Source organism: Arachis ipaensis, chromosome B7 (assembly GCF_059453495.1).
Source record: "Arachis ipaensis isolate K30076 ecotype BB chromosome B7, ASM5945349v1, whole genome shotgun sequence".
NCBI lineage: Eukaryota > Viridiplantae > Streptophyta > Magnoliopsida > Fabales > Fabaceae > Arachis > Arachis ipaensis.
In genome coordinates this window covers 28,118,501-28,134,333 of record NC_142442.1, presented here as the reverse complement: position 1 = coordinate 28,134,333, position 15,833 = coordinate 28,118,501, and the positions used below count along the sequence as shown (strand labels likewise).

General features: G+C 37.9%; 1 protein-coding gene across 5 annotated transcripts; it reads left to right on the top strand.

Moving 5' to 3' along the window:
- Nucleotides 1-4,900: 4,900 nt before the first annotated feature.
- Nucleotides 4,901-14,350, top strand: LOC107609908 (uncharacterized). Of its 5 annotated transcripts, none has more exons than XM_088495147.1 (3): nt 4,901-5,497; nt 5,811-5,881; nt 7,603-8,218. In XM_088495147.1, the coding sequence occupies exons 1-2, from the start codon at nt 5,037-5,039 to the stop codon at nt 5,860-5,862; spliced, it is 513 nt and encodes a 170-aa protein (XP_088351273.1). In that variant the 5' UTR covers nt 4,901-5,036; the 3' UTR covers nt 5,863-5,881; nt 7,603-8,218. The 5 variants fall into 5 exon arrangements, with proteins under 5 accessions (XP_088351273.1, XP_016167451.1, XP_088351270.1 ...); XM_088495144.1 differs by lacking the exon at nt 7,603-8,218 and adding an exon at nt 12,684-14,350 and having other exon boundaries at nt 4,912-5,497; XM_088495146.1 differs by lacking the exon at nt 7,603-8,218 and adding an exon at nt 12,669-12,685 and having other exon boundaries at nt 4,912-5,497.
- The last annotated feature ends 1,483 nt before the right edge of the window (nt 14,351-15,833 follow it).

Genomic DNA, 15,833 nt, shown 5'->3' with positions numbered 1-15,833 from the left:
ACGCCAGTTAGAGACCTTTTTTTGGCGTAAAACGCCGGAACTGGCACCAAAACTGGAGTTGAACGCCCAAACTGGCACCCAAGCTGGTGTTTAACTCCAAGAATGGCCTATGCACGTGAAAGCTTCAAAGCTCAGCCCAAACACTCACCAAGTGGGCTCCGGAAGTAGATTTCTGCACTATCTGCACTTAGTTACTCATTTTCTGTAAACCTAAGTTACTAGTTTAGTATAAAAACTACTTTTAGAGATTCATTTTAGGACTTATGACATTTTACATCTCATATTGTATCTTCTACGGCATGAGTCTCTAAACCCCATAGGTGGGGGTGAGGAGCTCTGCTGTATCTCAATGGATTAATGCAATTACTATTGTTTTCTATTCGATCACGCTTGATTCTGTTCTAAGATACTCACTCGTACTTAAATATAAAGAATATGATGATCCGTGACACTCATCATCATTCTCAAATTTATGAACGCGTGCTTGACAATCACTCCCGTTCTATCTGAGCTCAACGTAGTCATTGGGCGACAGCTTGAGTGCGTATCTCTTGGGTTTCTAATCTACGAGTTTGACTTGCATCTCCTGACAACAGAGCATTCAAACCCATGAGATCAGAACCTTCGTGGTGAAGGCTAGAACAAACGAGCTTCAAACTCACAAATGTTGGGTGCAGTGACAGTGTGCAAAAGGACAGAGAGGTCTTATTCCGACACGAGTGAGAACTGACAGATGATTAGCCGTGCGGTAGCTGTGCCTGGTATTTTTAATCCGAGACGAGAGATCCGACAGATGATTAGCCGTACAGAAGCCGTGCCTGGACCATTTTCACTGAGAGGAAGGATGGTAGCTATTGACAACGGTGATCCACCAACATACAGCCGGCCATAGAAGAAGCCATGTGTGTTTGGAGAAGAAGACAGTAGGAAAGCAGAGATTCGGATGACAGAACATCTCCGGAACCTCAATCTGTTCTTCATTACTGAATCACAAGTATCATTCATTTCATGTTATTTACTTTTCATAAACAAAATCATTCATATCATTTGAATCTCCTGACTAAGATTTACAAGATAACTATAGCTTGCTTCAAGCCGGCAATCTCCGTGGGATCGACCCTTACTCACGTAAGGTATTACTTGGACGACCCAGTGCACTTGATGGTTAGTTGTACCGAAATTGTGAAAAGTGTGATCACAATTCCGTGCACCAATAATGCATCAAAGTAATATACAAGATGATTTAATATACTAAATGTAATGACAATGCTTATAATCACAATTTTTCTTAGTATTATCTATTGCATCATATTCACCTTGTATACTCATGAAATAGCTACAACTCCAACTTATGCTTGAGAATTCATTTCAGCAAGGACATTTCATGCAATTACTTTTTTTAATTGACTAAATTAAATTTGTATGAAATTTAACTAAAATCTACTAAAATACTAACTAAAAACCACCAATGATGCACACGCATCACTATTCTAGTCGTATATATTACAATACAACCAATCAAACTACTTTAACTATATGCTTTTTCATTAAAAGAAGAAAAATAATAACATTAGTTTCGAAGTCGATCATTCCAGCAATATGCCACGTCATGTTCAACCTATTAATATTGTCTAATCGTGCATCTGTGCGCATCATAATGTCCAACAAACTCAAATATGTCAAAAAAAAGACTCTAAAAAGGAGAAAAGAATCCAAAAAGAAATGAAAATGGTAAATGAGGGGCGCTAGAAAGGAGTTGGTTATATAAGTCCCATTTGAGTATATCTCATTTACAGTATTAACATATTTCGTTTACACTGTTACATAATAGGCATGCACCTGCGCTATATTCACAGGTGTATGTGTCTTATCTCGTTTACAGCATAAAAGAGATATATTCATAATTAAATCATTAATAATGTAAACAAGCTAAGTAATAAGACACAAAAAGATAAATTGTGTAACACTTTAAAAAATCTCGGGTGTAATTTTATTTTTTATTTTATCCAATTTTATTCAAATAATTTAAATTTTGAAATTACAAATTTTGATAAATATAATTTAAATTAATTATTTAGTTTAATTCAACACAAATAAACGTACTTATATTATTATATTATTATACTCGTATGGTTATTTATATTTATATATTCAATTTTAAAAGAAAATTAACGATTTAAAATTTTTAAATTAAAAAATTAGCAATTTAATATTTAAAATGTATAAAAAATATGTGCAAAACTAACTCAGAACTTAATACGTTGATATAATGTTCTGAATTGTATTGTGTTAATTTAATTTTTATTTTTCTATCTATTTAATTTGAGTAAACGGTCAAATTAGTCCCTAAAAGATCATTCGTTCTTCAAATTGGTTTTCAAAAATTTTTTTTAATCAAATTCGTCTTTTAAAAATTTTAAATTAGTCATATTAGTCCTTCTATCACTTTATTTGTTGATAGAGTCAAAATTTGCTAGTGTAACACATTAAATGACACTCCAACACACACACCTAAGAGTCTTAATTGACTATTAACATCATAAGTTTATGAAATTAGATCAAATCAAAACCTAATTGTGGAGAGAACGTGAGACATTGGAATCCATCAATTTAGAGTTGATTTTATCTAATTTCATAAACTAATCATGTTAATAGTTAATTAAGACTTTTAGGTGTGTGTTGAGATGTCACTTAACATGTCACATTAACAAATTTTGACACCATTAACAAACAAAGTGACAGAAGGACTAACATGACTAATTTAAAATTTTTAAAAAATAAATTTTGATTAAAAAAATCTTTTAAATACCAATTTAAAAAACAAGTGAATTTTCAGAAACAAATTTAATCATTTATTTTATTTAATTTTATTTAAATAATTTAAAATTTTAAAATTATAAATTTTTTATTTAAAATTTAGAGAAATATAATTTAAATTAATAATTTAATTTAATTTAATACAAATAAATATATTTAGGTGTTCCTGAAATATTTTTTTAATATGTTACACGTGTCAAGTGTACAGTACTGATCTGTGTGTTTTATTTTTGTACTCAAGATAGGTCACTGCCATGTAAATACATAAATATATTTTATATGTAAATATTTAAATAATTTAAACAAAAATATCTTTTAAGTAAAATAATATTACACATTTAATTTTTTTATAAATTAAATCCAATTAATTTAAATAATAAAATTTAAAATAATATTAATTATAATTATTTTTATTTGTTAAACAAATTTAATTAAATTTAGTAAAAAAATTTAGAGAAAAAGACAAATTAGTCCCTAACCTTTTACCCTGTGGACATTTTAGTTCCTAACCATTGAAAAATACTTTTAAGTCCCTAACGTCCTTAAAAATTAGACGAATCAGTCCCTCCGTCCGTAAGCCACCATCAGACCCAACGGAAAAGACTGACGTGGCTCCCCCTTTGCTTACCTGGCATCACGACATCCCACGTGGCACGTTAGTGAGATGGAACTTTTTAAAAATGGACACATAAGTCCCTGTCACTCAAAACGACGTCGTTTTGTGTGCTACCCTAATCTTCAAATTCGTTTGGGTTGTTCGTTTATAGTGGTGGCTGGTGGTGAGGAGAAGAGTTGTACAAGGCATAGTAGAATGCCCAAAGTTAGACAGTTTAGCATGAAATTCAGAAAATACCAGGTTCTCTCAACATTTTCTTCCCCATTCATGAACCCTAACCCTCAATTTCACAATATCAAATAAATCATATCATAGCTATTAGTAAAACCTCATTCTGTCATTTTCAGTACCATACTTCAAACTTAACATAGTCTCAATCATGCTATGGGAACTTCATGTTTGGTTAGATCTAAGCAAACCTCATGGATTGGAAATATTGTCTTAAACTACAACTATAACTACAATAAATCCAATCTAATTCAACGAACTTTTCTATCTCCCTGACAACATAATACAAGCTCTCCACAACAGTTAACAACAAAAAAGGATATAGCTCTCAAAATTTGCCTAGCTGGAAAGGAACCAGCCCCAGATCTCACAAAGTTATCTTCTTTTACTTCCACTTAACAACTCCGGAAACTAAACTAAACTACACCAAAGATATCCATCACAACCCTCTAATAAAGATAGAAACTTTGAGCCATGTTCTTAATTCCCATCAAAACTCATTATAGGAATTGTCAATACTCTCAAGACTCTCCATAAAAGAAAAACAGAAAAGTAGAGAGAGAAGATATCAAAAAACTTACAAACTGTGAAGGGAAGACTCCAACTTTGGTGATGGTGGTAGATTTTCCTTACATTAAGAGTGAAGCACCAAGACAATAATAGTAGCAGCCGTAACCTTGTGGCTTATGGACGGAGGGACTGATTCATCTAATTTTTAAGGACATCAAAGATTTAAAAGTATTTTTCAATAGTTAGAGACTAAAATGTCCACGAAATAAAAAGTCAATAATTAATTTATCCTTTTCTCAAAAATTTAAATATGCAACATTACTCTTTTAAATGTGGTCTACAATTTGCGCTTTTAGCATTGTTGGCATTGTTATTTAAATTTATTTTAATTTTACTTTCTCCGATCCTTTAATCCAACGGTCCATCTCAGCTCGTCTGCTCCGAAGATATTTATTTTTCCAAATATTTATTAGTAAATCACCCAAAGATATTTATTAATTTAGACTATTTTATTCATCATCGTATCAAAAACCACCAAAAGATATTTCAAATCCCATTTCTCCACCTACCGTCACCCAAATCTATCACAGGCCCAATCATTAGTGGCCACCTCCTAAAACCTTTGAAAAATTTACTTAACACTCACTGGACCGTCAAGTTTCATTGTCACCGCCACCAATCTCCCAATTTAAGCTATAAAAAAAAACCGCCATTGTCGTCTCTCAAGTCAATCGCCCAGCTATAAAGACACCAAACAAAAAAATCGCCCAGCTATAAACCCGTTGTTTTCTTTTTTCCTCAAAAAGTTTCTTCAACTGTTAAACAGAGAGAGAGAGGATTTTGAACGGAATGTTTAACGCCGGAGATGGACGAAACCGCTGCGACGACGAAGCCTGACTGGCCTACCAAGGCGGCTGATGCTGCCGGCGGAGAGGCGGCCGAAGTTTCCGGTGATGAAGAGGAAGACGAAGGAGAGTGTGACGGCGAGGCATGGGACACGCTGAGCCGGAGCTTCCTGCAGGCGCAAACTGTGCTGGACGAGAACCGCACGCTGATTCAGAAGGTTAACAGCAACCACGAGTCGAAGATCCCTCATAACATGGCGAAGAACGTTGGTCTTATCCGTCAGATCAGCGGAAACATCTCGAAGGTTCTATCCATCTACTCCGATATGTCTACAAGCTTCTCTGGAATTGTTCGCCAGCGCCGCGCTGCGTCCGCCGTCTCTGCCGTTACCGTGAGCGGCAAGAACCGCGGCAGCGACGAGGACGAAGATGAAGAAACCAGTGAGATTGACTCGGAAAAGCTCGTGCAGGAGAAATCGGAGTAATTCTTTCTTTGTTTCTCTTTATATTTGTTTTGCTGAGATTGATAAATTCAGTTGGTTAGGGCTCTTGGATCAGTTTTTAGTCTGTGAGGTGTAAGGTGTTTTGCTTTGATGTGTCAGTGAATTTTTTCATTTTTTTTTTTGATACAATTAAAAGTGTGTGTGAAATTATAGAGAACTGTGTGTTATACTGAGATTGCATTCTTCTAGTGTGGTTTGAAATAATGAAGTGAGTGACTGTTGTTATCGGTGGCTATTCTGTGTTCTGCTTTTGTGCAATGGATGTTTGATCATTGGTTGTTATGTTGTAAGGATTGTTGAATTGATGATGGCTGTGAGAGTTCATCCATACTACCTTCCTTGACCACGTGCTGATATAAGAGGTACTTTTGATGTATTGATTTAATTTTGCATCTTCATGGTTTCTTTGTGTTTCAATGGAGGCCCTTCTAGATAGGTGAAGAAGAGAGATACAAGGATTGAACCTGTAACATTATTGAGCTCATCATGGAGAAGATGATCATGGCCGGTCCACCCTGTTTGAGTTTATGTCTCTTTGGCTCATGGGTTGTTTAGTTATTTAATTTACTTATTTTGTTATTGCTGTTGTTTGCGTTTTTAAAATTTTGATCATGAGTTGATATACTACGGTCAAGTTTACTGGTTATTTGATTCCATGAGATTCTGGTAATTGGAGTAGAGGCTTTAGAGAGTATATTTAAAGATGGCTATTCTAATGAAGATTTTAAGATTGTCATTATGTGAAGATATTTTATTTTGACTATTGAATGATAAGTTGTAGGGTTTGATTTTTATTTAAAATAAAAATATTATCTTTATTTAAAATGTTAAATAAATAAATCACATTTTTTAAATAAAAATTATCATAAAAAAATGTTTTTAGCATCTTCATTAGAGTAGTTGCTATATTTAAAAGCTATTTTAGAAGAAGGATTCGATGAACTAAAGAATTAAGAGAGCTTTAAATCCCAAACTGGGACTTGGAATGCTGAGATCATGACATTATGGGTCCGTTTAGATAAGTTTACAAGTTATTTTTTTTTTTTTTTTTTTGAAGTACAAAGAGCTCAACACCACCAGGTGGAGCATTGGAAAATAAAAACCAGATACACAACACGTCAAAGACCTCAAAGAACCTAATGACCCCGAGTCATCTTCGGCATTGCCATCAACAACTACAAGGTGCATCCCCAATCCATTTATCAGAGAAGCTAAAAGACCTGCTTATAATGTCCACCACATCTGATGCCTGATCCTTGAAGATTCTAGCATTCCTTTCTTGCCAAATTGTCCAAATAACTGCAAAGAACCCAATAAACCACCGCTTTCGGACCATCTTTCTCCCTAAAGCGTTTGTCCAACTTTCAAAGTGTTGCTTTAGAGAACCTGGCACTGTCCAAACCCTCCCAAGAGCAAATAGCTAAGCACACCACACCTGCCAAGTGAACTCACAACCAAGAAATAAATGAAATGCAGACTCTACAGACTTGTAACATAAAACACACTTATCGTTATTCCGGTCAAGAACCCCTAATCTACACAGGCGGTCCTTAGTCGCGCCCTGCCAACCAACACAAACCAAGCAAATAACTCAATCCTTGGTGGGACGAACCCTCTCAAAATAGTGATAGTGAAGCTATAGCTCTGGATTTTCTCCGGAAGAGTTTCCGCTTGCAGCACTTGCACAAAAGAGTTAGTCAAAAAAATACCCGACCTATCAAACTTCCACACCACACTATCCTCTCTCTCATGTATAGGCCTCACTGATCGTAACCTCTCATGAAGTTAGTTTACAAGCTCCAACTCCCATTGGAATAACTCTCTCCTCCATTGAAAAGTCCAAACCCACTCTATCCCATTGATAAACCCATATTTTATGATATATATTGTACTTAATTCAAGAGATTTATTCAATCCTTCACCCACTTAGTCATGTAAATTGCATGGTTTCACTTTCCTTACCTTATTATGTAATATATGTGAAATACATGTTTCCTATGCTTTAAAAATAACTATTTTAATTACCCTTTATTACCATTCGATGCCGTTATTTGTGTGTTAAGTAGTTTCAGATATTCTAAAGGCAGGAATGACTTAAAGGATGGAAAGGAAACACACAAAAATAGAAGGAAAGCACGAAATGGAGTTTTTGAAGAAACTGGCAGCGACGCGAACGCATAGGCGACGCGGCTGCATGCCCAGCGCGAAGAGGGTGCGACGCGAACGCGTGACTGATGCGACCGCGCGCCTTAAGCAGAACACAGATGACGCGGACGCATGACCGAAGTGAACGCGTGACAAGGAAAACTCCAGATGACGCGACCGCGTGACCCATGCGGCCGCGTGACAGACGCCACGCACCAGAAATTGCAGAAAACACTCCCAGCGATTTCTGAAGCCCTTTTTGGCCCAGATCCAAGTACAGAAAGCAGAGATTAGAGGTTATAAAGTGGGGAAATGCATCCATTCAAAAAGAGAGTCTCCAATTAGTTACTTTTAATGATTTAGATGTAGTTTTTAGAGAGAGAGGTTCTCTCCTCTCTCTTTTAGGATTATGATTTAGGATTTTTCTCGCTTTCATGATTATCCCTTTTCATCAGGTTCAATATTCCTTTTTATTATTTTCTCAATTTAACTCATGAACTTTTCCAGGTTATAATTGATTTTCTATTTAATATATCTTGAGGTATTTCAGTTTATAATTGCTCTCTCTTTTATTTATGTTACAGTTGCTCCCAATCTGAAGACATTTTTATTCGAGTAAATTTACTTTTTTTCTTTTGGTCTTGGCTAAGAAATCAGTAACTCATGAGTTATCAAACTCAGCGTGATTGATAATTGTTATTCTTGCTAATTGAATTGAACTTCAATAATTCCAGTCCTTTCTTAGGAATTGACTAGAACCTGAAGATCAGACTAATTAATCCACTTGATCTTCCCTTGCTTTAGTAAAGGCTAACTAAGTGGGATTTAGATTCAATTCTCATCACCATTGATAAGGATAACTAGGATAGGACTTCTAATTTCTCATACCTTGCCAAAAGTTTATTTTATAGTTATTTATTTATTTTAATTGTCATTTGAATTACTTGTCCCTTACTTCCAAAACCCCAATTTACAAGCTCATAACCAATAATAAGAACATACCTCCCTGCAGTTCCTTGAGAAGACGACCCGAGGTTTAAATACTTCGGTTATCAATTTATTTAGGGGTTTGTTACTTGTGACAACCAAAACGTTTGTACGAAGGGATTTATGTTGGTTTAGAAACTATATCTACAACGCAACTATTTTTATAAAATTCTTTACTAGCAAAAATCCTAACGTCAAAATGGCACCGTTGCCGGGGAATTGCAAACGTGTGCCTTATTATTGGTTATTATAAATATTTTATTTTGCTTGTTTATTTATTTTTATTTTTGCCTTTTATTTCTATTAGCTACTATGAATTCTCACCCCTCTTACTTTGAGTTTGGTTCTAATATTGTTGAAAGGAGTGAAAGCTATAACAGGAATATGCATCAAGGTTAGAGAAATCAAAGATGGATGGAGCTAAGAGGATTTGATCAACCCTTTAGGCAACAACACCCTCCAAGATATCATGGACAAAGACCATTTTACAATGCATACCAAGCTGATAGATATGGTGGACCACCTTGTAACTACCAACAAGCCCCACCCAGTGCCTATAGACCCCACTCCCAACATAGCTTCGAACCACCACACTCACAAGTTTGTTTTCACCATTCACCACCGCATGATCCTTATTTACCCCAATCCCAATCCGATTACTCCCAAAAACCACCACTTCCCTATGTACCATGTCCATATCCATCACCTCCAGAATCACAGTCTCGCCGCAAGGAAACAGTAGATCAACTTCAAACAACCTTCATCAACTGGAGCAAGCAATAAGTCAATTATCTTCTAGACGTTCGAACATTCAAGGACCTCCCACAACCCCATGTGGACAATCTAATGAAGAGCGCAGCATGAAGGAGATACTAGAAACTCCAGTGGACAGAACAGAGCATGACTTCGTACTGGAACAAGTAGAGGAAGCTGTCATTATAAAAGAAGAAGAGTTGGTTGAAGACCTAGGAGACGCTGAACTTCCATGGAAATCCAGAGTTGTGGAGAATTCTGTCAAGGACGTTACAATTGATGCTAAAGAGGATAGTGCACAACCCCCAAGGCAAGTCTTTTATGAAGAACTAGACGGAATAATCCAAGAAGCAAGTTTCCTTGATGATGATAATCACAAGTCAAGTTCTCCTAGTAATGAACTTGCATCCGCAAGTGAATTCTCTGAGATTGAAGAACCTTATCCAAGTGAATACGAAGAAGATGCGGAGGTAGATTTTTCTCAACCTCCGGCTTATGACTTGAGTGATGAGGAAGACATAGAGGACTTTGATCATGACAATGTTGCATTTGAAGAATTCTACAAGGAAGTGGAGAAATTCACAGAAGAGCACAAGGGAGTAAAACTTACAGAACCACTGGAAACACCTACCCCAAGGCCATTACCACCTAATATAAGCTTCAAGTGGGTACAATCCTTAACCTTTATCTTTACTTTTCCACTTGAATATGGTTTGCTTGAAACAGATGGCCAGCTTAGAGCTCTCTGCAGCTTTAAGAGTAAGAGGGAAATGGCTCGCACTCAGAGCTGGTGCACAAGGTTCAATGAGGTTCCACGCTTCAACTCGAAGTGCATGGATTGGCATCATGTTCAATCGAATGGATCTCAAAAAATGTTTGGTTATCATGGTGAGAATCTAATTTCTAAATCGTCCGGATGAAAAAATATAGATCAAGACGAAGGCGGATTTAAAAGCAAAGTTTGGGATCCTGGAAAATATTCTGACATTCGTCACCCCGGGAGCCTGAGAATCTGTTTGAAGCTGCTCAGAAGCTTTACATGCCTAGTTTGGGACCCCGAAGGCTGTTGGCATTCCAAATATTGGTGGAGATTCCTGGATGAATTTAAGCATAAGCCACTATAACAGGAAGCTCATCTAATGTCCAACTTAAGGATTTTAACTAAAAGTGCTAGGTAGGAGACAACCCACCATGGTATGATCGTTCCTATTTCCATTTTATTTCGTTTTGTTTATTTTTATATTGTTTTATTTTCATTGAACCTGGATAGTATTCATAAGCATTTGCACCAGCATTACATATTGCATAACTGCATAATTGCATATATAAAAAAAGGGGCGTGCGACGCGACCGCATTGCTGAGGTGTTCGCGTCAGTTGCGAAAACCACCTCCCACGCGTCCGTGTCATCCACGCGGCCGCGTGATCTGGAAATCGGCGTAAAAATCCAATGCCCAGAAAGTTGGGCTGGAATCGTGCGGCTGTTGTGCGTTTAGCACAAAACGAGCCACGTGATCGCGTGCCTCACGCGACCGCGTCACTTGCACAAACACCCATCCCACGCGAAAGTGTGATCGACTCGTTCGCGTCGCGCGATATCATGGCACCCCAGTGGAGACAGAGAGTTGCGCTAAAACGACGTTGGAGTTGTGCGTTTCGCACAATTTTAAGCGACGCGGTCGCATGCCTCACGCAACCGCATCATTCATCATTTTACCCATTCTATGCGATCGCATCCCCCACACGATCGCGTCAACCCCCATTCCACCACAGCCACGCGTTCGCGTAGATTCAAATTCATTAACCCTCAGTGACGCGAAACCCTACCCCATCGTGCCCCCCTAACCCCTTCTTCTCCCTCTCTTCTCTGCAACCCTCCCCTGCGCCCATCACCACCACCCAAGCCACCCCCACCGACCGCACCACCATCAACCACCCAGCCACAACCGCGACGCCACCACCCCCCTTCTTCCTTCCCTCTCTTTCTTCTCTTTCTCTTCTCTTCTTCCCTCCACCACCGCTGCCACCGCCGCGCCCAGCCACAGCCACCAAGCCACCATCACCGCCGCTCCACCCACCACCAACACCCTCTCCCCTTCCCTTCCTTCCCCCTTAACACCTACCCCTCCCATTACCCCAAACAGCAACCCCTGCCACCGGACAGCCGTTCATCGCCGCGCCAACCGCCATCACCGCCGCGTCAGCCACCACCGCAACCACCCCCCAGCCATCTCTCAGTCCCTTAGCTTAGTTCCTACGCCCACCATGTTCCGCCAAATGCCACTATTATTTCAATTCGTAGTTAATTGCATATTTTTTTTCCGTTTATGTTCATAATTAGGCTAGTTAGATATGCATGTTGTAGTGGATTCTAGGTGGTTAGGTAGTCTAGGATGTGGTTAGTGGATCTAGGCCTGATTAATTGCGTTGTTCTTGCTACTTGTTTTATAATTTTCGCAATTCTGCTATTGCTATGATCTAAGTATTGTTCATATGCTGTTCTTACTGTTCATGCTGCTATTGCAATTGCTCTTTCATGTTCATATTATTTATATTTATTTGCAGTTTATTTTAATTTATATGAACTATTCTGCTTGCTATTTATTTTCCGGGAACATCCAATTCTAGCCGGAATGCTGCCCAATTTTCTGTAAATCGTTTTGATTTTCATTCATGTATTGGTTTTGGAATTTTTAATTTTGCTTTCCTTAGCTTTCACCAAACCAATTCCTGAATGCACGGGCCAGCATTCTTATTCCTTTTGTTTCCCCGGCTAATAAATCACATTATTGATGATTTGATTTCAAATTTTAGTTATTGATATATCTATATGAATCATCATCAACTTGATTTCCTTGCTTGAATATGAGTTGTCTGTTGCTTCAAATTGTGAAATTCTTGTTACTTAGAAACCAATCATCATGCCACTTACTCTGACTTTCTTTTTACTAACTCACTGATTTTTGCTTTCTAACTTCTTTTTCAATTTAAAACCACTTTTAAACCTTCTAACAACCCCCTCTGCTTGTTGACTCACTCTTTACTTTTACTTATTAACTCAAGGCATGTTTATGGTTTTTCCTAATTAACATGAATTCTATTTATATTACATTTTGGATTGAACATTCTCATCTCAGATTTTTATTTCCGAACCAATCCAAAATGCACAATTCTTCAACTCATTTCATTATTCTACTACTCCTTTGCCACTATGTGCTTATTTTGTTATTTGCCTACTTGTTCTCCTGTTTTTATTATATCCTAGATTTCTGTTTTTCAGGATGTCCGACACCCAAAGAAAAGGAAAAGGCAAAGCAACAACTGGCAAACGGAAAAGAGGTGAATCCTCTATGTCCATTCTGGACATCATGCATGATGACTCCTGGCGGGAAAAACACTTTACCCCGCAGAAGAAGGCTGACCAGCTACTCCCTGCCACTGATCCCATCAAGTTTGCAAACCGATACTGCGAGTTGAAGTATCCGGTGTTTGCAACCTCCAGAAACCTATACCTGGAGCAGACTCTGAAAATTCTGGAAGAACTCCAGCAATACACCTCTGATCAGATCAAACAAAGAGGCTGGTTCTTCCCGGAAAGAAACCGGACTGAGGTAAATGCTTCCTGGGTAAGAGAGTTTTACTGCAATTACTTCAAAACTTCCCTGGATGCAATGCACCTCAGAGGGAAGTAGATACTGATCACTGAAGAGGTCATTGAGGATATTCTGCAGCTTCATCCTAAATCCGATCAGCTTGATGGTTACCAAAAGGCTGAGGAGGACATGCGCTTTATGAGGTTTGACTGGGATGCGGTCAAGGCAAGGATAGCCCTTGACCCGACTGTCCCATGGGTCATGGGTCAGAACACCACCATGCCTAAGGAAATCAAGCGGATATACTTGAATGATGAGGCTCGACTCTGGCACCAGATCCTGAGTAACTTTGTTATGCCGAGTACTCATGAGACGGAGCTACCTGCCGCTATGATCACCCTCCTCTGGTGTGTGATGGAGGGTAAGGACCTGTACCTGCCACGATTCATCCGGTACTACATGGCTAGGGTCCACGTCAGAGGCACTCTCCCCTTCCCATATCTGATTACTCAGCTCGGACATCGAGCTGACGTGCCTTGGGAGGATGCTGATGAGAGGCCACCTGCTGCAGACTGCAAGAAGATTATCCCTCACAGTAGGAACTTCAGGCTTTGGGCTACAGACCTCCATTCCTCACTACCCCATGATGAGACAGCCACACCTTCAGCTGGCCCCTCTTCATCTACTGCTACCCCAGCTACCACCACTGCACCTCCACCTGCCTCAGAGCCAGTTTATCACCTCGTGCACCGTCTATTTCAGCAGCTAGACTAGATGGAGCACCACAACCGGCGCCGATATGAGAGATCTGAGCGTCGTAGCAAGCGACGCTATGAGCACCTAAAGCTGCTGATACGATCTGGCGGTGACATCCTCTTCGAGCCTGACACACCATCAGAGCCATCTGAGGAGGAGGCAGATGATCATGAGGCAGAGACCCATCCACAGAAAGAGGCTGAGCAGGCAGGTCCGGAGCAGGCTGCATCACAGCAGGAGGAGCCGCATTAGATTCAGGCTGTAGACCCAGAGGTTCCTATACAGTCAGCACCTCCTCTGCAGCAGGCAGATCCTCAGACCACCACCACAAAGACTCCAGCCACCTATCCTTCTAGTGATGACACTCCTTTACATCCTACTTGAGTGAGCATCGAGAACGATGCTACATTTTAAGTGTGAGGAGGTCGCCATCTTTGGCGTTTTTTTTGGTGAACCACTACAGACTCTTTTTATTTTATTTTGTTATTTTTCTGTATTTTGATCTTTATTTTTATTTCTTAGTACTTATACATTGCTCTTTTCATGTATTTCTACTCTATTTTTGCATTTTGCACTTTAGTCATATTTTAACCAGTTAGTTTAGTTGCAATTCTAACTTATTAGTTATAGAATATGTGGATTAATTAGTATAGTTTACCCCTTTTAGTATATGATAGTTTGGTTTAAATTGAAAATAAAAAGGAAGTAAACTAGAGACTTTAATATAAACAATCCACACACCTTGTATATATAGCATTACATGTTAGTTAGTTAACAACATTTCATCATGGAGGAACACTAAAACTTTAAAGCCACCCAAAATAAATTTTACATTGAGAATAATGGGAACTCTTAATTTCTACTTGCATGACATGTATAACTGATATATGATTTTTGAGCTAGAGAACACACAGCCTGTGAGTTTTGAGCTTAATTGTATGGTTACATTCAAACCATTAATTTTATTCCGGTGTGTTTTGCCCTTCTTTTTATTCTGGTGTTCTTTACTTTGTTTTAATCTATATGTCCGATTATAGAATATAGATACATACCAAGAAAGTGATTGAGGCCATTGTTTGAATTATTTGCTCACCTGTCCCAAATGAGCCTACCTTTACATCACCCTTGTTAGTCCCTTGAGCCTTTTAATTCCCTCTTGTTCTATAAACCACATTACTAGCCTTAAGCAGAAAAACAAATAAAAATTCCAAGTTGAATCCTTGGTTAGTTTAAGATAGAAATTGTGTATAATTTAAGTGTGGGGAACTTTATGGGAACATGGATGATAGAAACAAAGGTAGAAAGTTAAAAAGAATAAAAATATTCAAAATAAAAATTTATTTTTGGGAAACATGCTCATGTCAAAATAATTGAATTACCATGTGCATTAAAAAAAATTTTCAAATATTTGAATAAAGGGGATACAAAAAAAATTTTTCCAATTACAAAATAAAAAAAGAATCAATGCACATGGGATAAAATTAACGTCAATGCATGAGCTTGTAATACAAAGTGAGAAAAGTTGGGCAAATAGGTTAAGAAAGCTTTGAATTACAAAATATGTATGTTAGGTGAGATCTTAGACTAATCAAGGATTCACTTATTAGCTCACTTAGCCTTATACATATACCCTTACCTTTACCTTGGCCCCATTACAACCTTAGAAAAGACCTCATGATTTTTGTATGCCTATACTCTATAATTGTTGATTGGTTAGATGAAGAACAAAGTTATAGAAAGTAAGGATAAAAAGAAGAATAGAGTGATTAACCCAATAAACACTGAGTGACTAGAGAGTAAACACAAAATCCAGTGAGGGATCAATAGCTCATTGATGAGCGGATATTTTATACGCTTTTTGGGATTAATTTCATATAGATTTTAGTATGTTTTAGTTGGTTTTTAGTTTATTTTCATTAGTTTCTAGGCAAAATCCACATTTCTGGACTTTACTATGAGTTTGTGTGTTTTTTTGTAATTTCAGGTATTTTCTGGCTGAAATTGAGGGAGCTGAGCAAAAATCTGATTCAGGCTGAAAAAGGACTGCTGATGCTGTTGGATTCTGACCTCCCTGCACTCAA